Source organism: Centroberyx affinis, unplaced genomic scaffold (assembly GCF_046629955.1).
Source record: "Centroberyx affinis isolate AG114_WGS23_722 - 3 ecotype Tasmania unplaced genomic scaffold, CSIRO-AGI_Caff_v1 ptg002461l_1, whole genome shotgun sequence".
NCBI lineage: Eukaryota > Metazoa > Chordata > Actinopteri > Beryciformes > Berycidae > Centroberyx > Centroberyx affinis.
In genome coordinates this window covers 46696-57351 of record NW_027280694.1, presented here as the reverse complement: position 1 = coordinate 57351, position 10656 = coordinate 46696, and the positions used below count along the sequence as shown (strand labels likewise).

Here is a 10656-nt window from a genome sequence, read left to right as displayed (position 1 = left end):
ATGGGGATTTAACACTGCAATAAATACTACTACTGATAATACTGTTATTACCACTACTATTAATACTGCTACTACTACTACTACTGCAACTACTATTACTACTACTACTACTACTACTACTACTACTACTACTACTACTATACTGCAACTACCATTACTACTACTACTACTATTACTACTACTACTACTACTATACTGCAACTACCATTACTACTACTACTACTATTACTACTATACTGCAACTACCATTACCACTACTACTACTATTCCTACTACTATACTGCAACTACTATTACTACTACTACTACTACTACTATACTGCAACTACCATTACTACTACTATTACTACTACTATACTGCAACTACTATTACTACTACTACTACAATACTGCAACTAATATTACTACTACTACTATTACTACTACTATTACTACTACTATACTGCAACTACTACTACTATTACTACTACAATACTGCAACTACTATTACTACTACTACTACTATTACTACTACAATACTGCAACTACTATTACAACTACTATTACTACTACAATACTGCAACTACCATTACTACTACTACTACTATTACTACTACAATACTGCAACTACCATTACTACTACTACTACTATTACTACTACAATACTGCAACTACCATTACTAGTACTACTACTACTAGCAGCGCTAATATATTACAACAACAAGGTCAATAACTAACAATAATAATCTTTATTTGTATAGTATTTTACAAAACTTTGCACAGTGCTTTGCAGAAAAAACAAAAATGAATAAATGATGACAAATTATTATAATGGCTACAGTAATAAATAATTCCTCCTTGTCCATTAGCGGTCTAAATATTTGATGACGCTGCAGTGGGCGTGGCCGGCGGCTTGTTAGGGGGCGTGGCCAGATGACTGGCTCATCAGTCAGCAACACATTAAAAAACTCTCTCCTACCTTCTTCTTTCTTTCCCCAGCACTTCTCTCTCATCCAGGATCCTTCTGGGCCATCGCTTGTCTGGGTGCTGTGACCTCTGACCTTTGACCTCCTTACTGTTGGTTGCTTGTAAAGTTGGTCATCTTTCATTTGAAGCTTATTTTACTGTTACACTCACAGTAGTTCACTCGACTAGAATATAAGTGCAATGTAAGATAAACAAACCATTAGGTCTAACAGGGCATGGTGTTAATGTTTGGCAGTTAGTATCTATCTATCTATCTATCTATCTATCTATCTATCTATCTATCTATCTATCTGGGATCCAATGCAGGTTGCAAAACAGAAACCTTTCTTAACTGGATTCTTTATTGTGATAAAAAGGAGAAACTCTACACTAATAGAACCGATGGAAAAATGCCAGACTAATAGAGGTAATTTATTTCAAAGTGAAGAGAGCCTTGGTCCTCTTGTTTTTTTGGACAGTATTACCAAAGAGCACCTTCCAATTACATCTTTCTATACTGATATTATATTTCATGTGTATCGCAGCTGCATTCTCTTCTCTTTCTTTTCTTTTCTTTTTTTTTTTGGAGATGTCAGGGTTATTCTGCCGGCTGGATGAACAAGCAGCCCCCCCCCCCCCCTCCCCTCCCATCCCCTCCCATCAGCCAACTGGGGTGGTGGGGTGACAGCTGGCACCCGAGGCTATCAGCCAGCCCCGCCCCTTACTGTCAGCAGAGCCAATGAACCATTCATCCATGTTATCCAGGTTATTCTTATGTTTTTATACAGATGAACCACATACCTCCTGATCAGCTCTTTCACTCATAACACACCTGACCGTAGCGATGAAACATTCAACTTAATGTTTTACAGAAAAATAAACTCTGTCGTGTCGACCACAAACCAAACATCCAGCCAGTAGTAGTAGTGATCACAAAATGACTTATGAGATGATTTAGTGAGACTGCTTGGCTGAAGCTCCTTACAGCATTCCTGCATCACAACTAAGAAACATGTTCATAATAAAAACAAAAACCACACTGTTCAGGTTTGGTTAATTTCCCGATTTCTTTATTTACTTTTTTTATTCTTTTTATCAATTCACAAAGCACAATGAGCAATGCTTAAATTCTGAATATAACAAAATCATCATATATCATAATACAGAGAGCTGTTTTAAGAGAAATAACGCTGCAGACTCTCTTAGGGAGTTGCTAACCCTAAAACCTAAACCCTCACTGAGTGAGAATCTTATAATGTAACACACAAATGTTTTAACCCTTCTGTTTTCCATCCAGTGGTCAATCTTTCTTTGCTTTATCAGAAACCATACAGTCTCACTTTGACAGTCGTCCATTGATGAACTGTGGTACATTGATAGACTGTTGATTAGTGTAATGTAATATTGAAACAATTATTGAATTAGAATTATTAGTATTAGTATTAGTATTAGGAATGCAAGACCTTGTTTTTTAGTTCTTTGCTTGAATTGGTCACCCAGTGAAACTTGGAGCACAAAATCAATGAGGCAACAATGTTTTACAGCTTACTTGAGGATGTACTGATTCGTTTGGTTTGATTGATTGATTGATTTATTGATTGACTGATTGATTGATTAGTGTATTTCAGTGTCTTGGATTATGTTAAAACACTATTATCCATGAAGTCACTGAGAACAGGTGCGTACACAGATACGGGGCAAGCGTCACACATGGCACAGCAGCACACAGCATGCAAAACCAGTTACAAACAAACTTAGGTCCCATCAAACAAATAATTCAGCTTGCCTTCTAACTAATGGCCTCAGCAGCAAAACTTAAAGTCAGCATTTTAAGAGCATCTTGCTTCCTTAAGTTGACGCATTTCCTGTTGAAACAGGATGTTGGGGCGGGACTTAACATGCGGAAGGATCAATCGGAAGTTTATTGTGGCATGGAAAATAAGTCATTTTTCATTTCATTGTGACTTTAAAATCCAATGTACATCATTTCTAGCCAAGTACTTTAGTTCTCCTCAATCATCAATATATGGTGATATCAACAGAAAGGTATAGCAAAATACATATTGAATATATGTAAGCCCAAATATAAATATATACATAATTGACATATGTATGATTTTAAACCCACAAAAACCCATGGTGTAACACGAGGTAAATCAAATCATTGAGGAGAATAGTTTAGCTTCTCTTATATTTCATGCCTTATATTTCACAATCATAAACAAGTTTAGTTTAGTTTATTAGTTGGGAATTTTACAAGGTGCTTAACATGATGACTACAGTTAATGTTAAATAATAATGATGCTGTTTAAAATGCTGTTTATTTATGACACACTTTTCATTAAAAACACATCTCAAAGTGCTAAAGAAACAAAAATAATTAAAAACGGGTAAAACCACAGGAAAGAAAATGAAATGCAAAGCTGAGAAGTAGCTATATAGCGGCCAGTTTTTCTTTTTTTTTTTTTTTTGCTGTTTTTTAAACACAAAACTACAGTATCACTCAGTGAAACAATACAGTGAAAGAGCCTTGACCCTAACATCCCCAACACCTACAGACCCATGTCAAATCTCCCATTCCTCTCCCAAATCCTCAAACGCAATGTTGCTGCTCAACTCAAAACCCAGATTGGCCGTTATCCAACGGCCGTTATCGGAGTCACCAATGACGGTCTACTCTGCCATCAATACTCTCATCCTCTCAGACTTCAATGCAGCCTTTGACACTATAAACCACCACATCCACATCAAGCATATGGAGACTAGCTAACTCTTCTCACCTGGTTCCAATCCTACCTTACCGTTGAGCAACAGTACATCCACATCAAAAACTCCAAATCAGTCACTACTCTTGTTATCCAGGGCGTCCCTCAGGGTTCAGTTCCTGGCCCGCTCCTCTTCATTCTATATATGCTCTCCCTTGGACAGATTATATGCTGCCATGGCGTCTGGTACCGCTGCTATGCGGATGACACTCAGCTTTACCTCTCCACTAAATCCATCACTTCCACCACTCTCTGACTGCCTCTCTGCTATAAAAAATTGGATGCATCATAATTTTCCTAAAACGCAACTGCAACAAATCTGAAATCCTCCTCATTGGCCCCAAATCCCATTCCCACTCAGAAACCGACTTCTCAAACCATAAGGTTTGTGTTATGGTCAGAGGTGGTAGAAGAACACAAATTCCCTACTCAAGTAAAAGTGCAAACTGATTTAAAAATATACTCTGGTAGAAGTTGAAGTACCGTTTCAAATCCTTTACTCAAGTCAAAGTATAAAAGAATGTGGACTTAAATTTACTTAAAGTATAAAAGTCGTTCTCTAAAAAAGTCATTTCTAATGTTCTAAACTGGTTTTCTGTTGAGCGTTCCTTTGAATCTCAGATGAGAAAGAGTCTGCAGCTCAAATCGCGAGCCCGAACCCTAGCAGCTGAATTCACTAACGTTAATTCTCTCATCGCTTCTCTCTCTCTCCCTTTCCCTAATTTTTGGTGTTGCTTTGCCGAACAAGCAGCCAGTCACATCTGGCTCTTGATCAGCTGCTTCTGGGATGGAAGCCGTCTGATGCTGAAAATATTTTTTTTTTGATGATTTCTCGAGAATAACGAGTAACGAAGTAACGAAGTAAAAAGTCTTCAGTGAAAGAAAAACTTGAGTAAAGTACAGATACTTGAAAATCTTACTTAAGTGCAGTAATGAAGTATTTTTACTTTGTTACATCACACCCAGTGGCGGCTGGTGAAAAATATTCTAGGTGGGGCTGTGCCATATTCAGTCAGTTTCAGTAACCATAACATTACAATGTAACACAAACTGCAGGATACCAGTGCTCTGTGAAATAGTCAGTAATTATTTAATGCCAACATTAAAAACTTGAGGCATTCTCACACAAAAACATAAAAAGCATATTGCACAAACATATTGCTGGATGACTTATGCTAAGGTCAACTACAATATATACAAAGAAAAATGGGGTCAGGTGAACTGGTTATCAAAAGGCATTCTGGGAAGTGTAGGAAATCACTAACTGAACTAGAAGTAGACAAGGCAGGTTGAGGGAAAGTGGGTACACCAGTGGTTCTCAATGTGGGGTCCGGGGACCACCAGGGGTCCTTGAGGGTGTTCCAGGGGGTCCTCAGCATATTGATGAATTGTTAAGTTGTAAACTTCACCATTCTTTCATTTACAAGAAGTTAACACAATTAGAGTATGTAGAAGAAAAGATTTTGATCATAGTTTCTCTGTTATCTCTCTACCTACAATACAGATAGTCATGGGATCCTGGACAAAATCATATCTAGCAATAAAAATATTCTCAGATTTGGGTCCGAGAGACAAAATCTCATCAAATGGGGGTCCGTGGCCTTATTGTGGACTAAACTAGGGGTCCTTGATATGGAAAAGGTTGAGAATCTCTGGGGTACACCAAAAAAGTTAATTAAAACACTTAATCACAAAATAATTCCTGGAATGCATTGAACATAAATATCTACAAATATACATATGATATATAACAGGATTGGATTTTTCCTTTAACACCGCGTGCGCTCTCTGTTGTGCAAAGAACCCTCAACCCTCATAACAGCTTTTTATCCGTTTGTGCTCTCTGACTGCACTCTGTCTTATAGACCTACAATAAGCATACTAACACACTGTTGACTGTCATTAGGCTTGTGAGGTGTTGCATTAAGATTTCATGACTACATTAAGGTTTTATGTAACAAGCTCAACTATTGCCCTGTATACGAAGGCTGACACAGATAGATTATTAGACTGTGTGTGTGTGTGTGTGTGTGTGTGTGTGTGTGTGTGTCTGACATCTTATTTGTACAGGAATTTTGCCCTTCTGTCCTTCTGAGTGGCAAACCTCTCAATGACCCTGTTATTGAAGTCAGGAATGTTTCTGATCAGTTTCTTTTCCATGGAGAGCATAGCCAGAGCATTCAGGCGATCCTGTGTCATGGTCAGGAAGGTCTTGATCCTCTTTAAAGTAGAGAAGCACCTCTCTGATTCTGCTGTTGTCATGGGTGTGGTGATGAGAATCCTGAGAAGACTGACAGTCTCAGTGAACGTGCCCTGAAGGTTGTTCTCCATGAAAAACTGGAACAGAGTCAGTGCACCACTGCAAGCCTTGAACTCGTTGTTCTCATAGATCAGGGTTAGTTCTGTTTTGAGCTTGGCCTTGTTCAGCATGGGGTAGGCCTCCACTGTGGTTTCCAGCGCTGAATCCGGGAACTTTACAGTGTGTTCCGGGAACAAGTCTCCTTGCAACAGAGTGGCACTGATGAGGTGCTTGGTGAAAGAGAACCGCTCCTTGGCATGACTCAAAATGGTATCACATACCTATGAAATGATACATCATTTTCAAAAAACAGGGCAGTACACATAGTGAACAGCAGAATTAAATTTTCACATCTCTCAGTCTAAATAATGTCATCAGTATCCTCTTACAAGATGAGCATGTTATTTTGTGACAAGCAAGGACCGCTTACTGCTTAATATCAGGAATGTGAAATAACCACATCTAAACACTTCAGTGTCAGCCTTCCTCAGTAGCTGTGTGGTGAATGGAACACCATCAAATGGCAGAATAAAAAAAATATATAAAGGCCCATTCACACTTAGAGCGACAACTATAAAGATAACTATAAACTATAACGATATGCTGTTGCTCACACTACAACAATATTGGCACCGAATATTCCGAGAAAAAATGGAGCATGATGACTTTACTGACGTGGCTTTTATTTTACTCGCTCTCTAAAGTAAATAACAACAGAGCCGAAGGATTTGGGTTGCTGCAAAAGAGAGAGATGGCAGATAATAATGCTCTTTCATAACATTATTGTGCTTTGTTTGTATGAGAGCTAATGGTACTAATGGTCACCAAGTGAAGCTATTCATTTCTTTACCAGTAGGTGACACTGCACACCACATCTACTGTAGATCAAAGAGTAAAGTGTCCTGTAGCCCATGTTGTGAGAAACACCTGAATGTCACCGTGGCTAAACGGGTTTCAACAGGATACTGGAGACACATGTTGCTCCCTCCCGGTCATATTGAAAACAGGATGATATCGCATTTGCGGTCAGGTTGGCCAAGAGATTATGCTATTTTCTTAGCATCATGCTAGCAAAAGGTAGCGATTTAGCTAGCTTCCAGGTCAATAAACTGCCTTACCGCTAAGCCCAAGAGCTGTTCCGATCCCGACCGGTATGTCACATTTCTTTTCAACATTTTTAGAGCCGATGGTCTTTGGTTCCTCTGGAGTTCTGTCATCAGCTCCTCAGCAGCAGCTCCATCACTGCAGTGAACTAATGAACTCTCCCACCCCTTCTTTGTAGAACTTTAGTTTGATTTTGGTAGTGATTTAAATCTTTTTATAGCTAGTTATAGTTATCGTTCTAGATGTGAATGGGCCTTATTATTACACAGGAATTGAAGAAGGCAGACAGTGAAAGATAGCAGAGGGTAATTTTACACATCTTTACACATGAATAAATAATAAAATAAGTAAAAACACCTAATTGAGTGTCTTGTGAACAGAACTATGTTACAGCTTACCTCTGTAGCCAACCGCTGTTCTCCTTGTCCTAGTGTCCTCCGTTTCTTTGTGGGCTGCTGCTGCACAGATCCACTGTGTTCCCCATGCAGAGATGGAATGGAGTCCCTGATCCAAAACACAAGTTAACATCCACAATTACTGTTTCAGAAACTGACCTCCCGGAGACAAAAAATTAGTCTGTCATTGTGTACTGTGCTTAATAAACTGTATCTACATTATCATCCTAACTGGATTTCCTATTCACTGTCTTTAAAATGTTGAAACAAGTATTTGAGTTGCTCTAGTGTGTTCAGCCATGCACATTTATGTTTTTACAGACTGTTTAAGATTGAAACAGTTTTTTCATAATAAGAATTTTCTCAGCCAATGATAAATAATTATTTACCTGATCGTTTGCATGCTGTTGGTGAACCTCTGGATGATTCCTGTGATGTAGACAGAGTCGATGTTCCTCTTCTGCAGCTGGTTAAACAGCATGTCCACGTGTGGCATGATCTTGTGAAACAAGGCCAGGAAAAAGCAGAAATCCTCATCTTCCAGCATTCTCACAAAGCCCCCAGCCTCTCTGACAGTTGGAGGATCAAAGTTACCCGAGTCTCTGATGGTCTGGAAACACCGTAGGAGGTCATCCTTGTGCTCATACACAGTGTTAACAGCACGACTGTGGAAGTTCCATCCTGTTGTCGACGTTCCGGGAAGTCTGCGTACCACCACTTGATCAAGCACGGCGGTTCGCTTGAATGACCGGGAGAAGAATGCAGCAAATCCACCAAGGTCTGAAAAAAAAGTACTGATCCTGGGGATGTGTGATGTTGCCTGCTGCATGATGAGGTTCAACTGGTGCGCATAGCAGTGGACGTAGTGTGCATTTTCGTAGACATCCTTTACCTTACGCTGCACTCCACCTGTGGCTCCCCTCATCACGGCAGCCCCGTCCTATGCCTGGGCGATTAGTCTGCTCTCTTGTCCCTCAGGGAGGATCGTGCTTAGCCTCCCCAACAGCGCTGTGGCGATTGTGTCAGCGGTTGCATTCTGAAGAGGGATGAACTCGAAAAAACGCTCTTGGACGTTGTTATGGATGTCGATGTACCGTAGCACAAGCACCAACTGGCAGTGGGTGGAAATGTCAGTTGTCTCATCTGCCTGAATAGCAAGATAATCAGCATTTTTTACTTCCTCCAGAATGTGATCTTTAAGGACTGACAGCATGCAGTCCAAAAGTTCGTTCTGCACAGTCTTTGAGGTGCCTTTAAAAACGGTAGCTGTCTTCAGGTGCTCATCCAACACACTGTCTAGCGAGGCGACAAGATCTACTAAACCCCTGAAAACACCAGGGTTGTCTGAGGATTCGGTCTCATTGTGGCCGCGTAAGGCCAGCTCAAAGGCCCCACAGAATTTAACACAGTCAATTATCTTTGATAAAATGTGCCTGTTCTTATCCACCTCTTTGTTGTGTTTCCTCACACCAATCCTGTGGCCTTCGTCCAGTTGCGTAGCGATGTTAACTCTGCCTAGCATGGCTAGCTTGACCGTATTCTCCATGTGTGCCCTCGTACACTCATGTTTCTTAATCTTTTCAGATAAATGTTTCATGTCCTTTACTCCTGTAACAGTCCATGTTGTATCTGTTCCCGCCGTTTTAAAAAGTAAGCATGGGAAGCAAAATACGGCATTTACATGACTGCATCCAGCTAGCCAAGCCTTTCTGTTGTACCAATTACAGGAGAAGCCTTGCATGTACGTTTTACCTTTTTCGCTAGCTTATTGTCTGATTTTGATGTCAGGTTGATCTGGCCCAAGCTCTTTGACTTGAAGTTTCTCCACCAAAGTTCTCCTCTCAAATGGATTTTGGAGAAGAGATCGTATTGAATTTGGGGGCAGCTGAAATCCTGTGTCTTGAGATCCCGCGTTCGTCACTGTCAAAAACGTCAGGTGTCCCTACTCCACCACTGACTGACTCTGCTTAGGGCGATAAATTAATCGCCCTTTAGGCATCAGATTCGAGGATGCTGATTGGCTAAATTTATGTTGCTATGTGCAGATCTTGTGTCAGTAATTGGCTGCGCTGCTGCACTGACTGGGCGATGTTTCTATCGCCCCAGAAAAGATATTGAGAGAGAGGGGACGAACAGGAAGCTAATTTTCCCCCAAACATAATGGTTTATATTTTATATATTACACGTTATTTTGCATTTTGCACATACATACTTAAAATAAGTGATTACTGTTTATTTTAAAATTTTCTATTTTAAAAAGAAAAATCAAAGAACACTTTCCACCAGGGAGGGCGGCGCCCTGGCGCCCTCTATTGGCCAGCCGCCGCTGATCACACCTCTGGTTATGGTGGTTATTCAGTTGCTATATAGCAACTGAACTGATATAGCTATATACAGTATATACACAGATTGATTGATTAATTGATTCCCATTGGCAGTATGATCATTTCAGACAGCAGACAAATCTGATTCGTTTTTGAAATCTGATCTTTAAGCCCAGATTGGGTTTGTGTAGAAATTATCATCACTTGGTCATTACAGCATTGGTTGACCCTGTAGCAACACAAGCATATGTTTTCTGTCCAACAACTCTAGCAACAACTGCTAGCAACAAGCTAGTAACATGGAAGTTTCACCCTTGTATATTCTGATGGTTTGCATTATCTAGTTGTGGTAAAGAACACCAACAGGAGGAGGCTGCTAACTGCCACGTTGTTGAGGAGCTTCCAGGCTCCACTGCTCTCCTGCTGGTTCTCCGCCATGTTTGTTGTTCTCTGTTCTTGTCGCAATGTGTGACATCAAATATGTGTCACGTGGAGACTGATGAAACAACACTTGAAATCCAATCTGAGAGGTCAGACTGAGTTGCATTTTCAAAGATGTGATTTGGATCACAATTCAAACCCCTATTAATGTGGTTTGAAATTTCTTATCAGAATAGTTTTTCCTATCACCATTTTTGTCCATGAAGAGTCTGAACCCACCTATGTATTTGCCAGTCAGAAGTCTGTTCTGCTTCAGATTCGCCCTCCCAGACATCATGGGCTCCCATAGTTTTTAAAAATCCATTAAAAACAGCTCAGGAACTGCTGCCTTGATGAACATAATCATCATGCTCAAAAATAAGTAGGCATTGCTGTTTTTGTTTT

The 10656-nt window shown here is 40.0% G+C and overlaps 1 protein-coding gene across 1 annotated transcript; it reads right to left on the bottom strand.

Annotated features, from left to right (window-relative positions):
* Positions 1-2008: 2008 nt before the first annotated feature.
* On the bottom strand, positions 2009-10655 carry LOC139656357 (zinc finger MYM-type protein 1-like). Its single transcript, XM_071533908.1, has 3 exons — positions 7897-10655; positions 7511-7616; positions 2009-6289 (listed from the first exon to the last, which is right to left on the bottom strand). Exons 1-3 carry the CDS (start codon positions 8430-8432, stop codon positions 5768-5770), a joined length of 1164 nt encoding a protein of 387 aa, XP_071390009.1. The 5' UTR covers positions 8433-10655; the 3' UTR covers positions 2009-5767.
* Position 10656: the final 1 nt, after the last annotated feature.

Bases quoted from the DNA above. Each gene is read 5' to 3' on its own strand.
- LOC139656357 (XM_071533908.1), bottom strand. From the start codon at position 8,432: ATGAGGGGAGCCACAGGTGGAGTGCAGCGTAAGGTAAAGGATGTCTAC. The intron at 7,617-7,896 runs GTAAATAATTAT...GTTTTGGATCAG, and splicing joins AACAGCATGCAAACGATCAG to GGACTCCATTCCATCTCTGC. The intron at 6,290-7,510 runs GTAAGCTGTAAC...ATCATTTCATAG, and splicing joins AACAGCGGTTGGCTACAGAG to GTATGTGATACCATTTTGAG.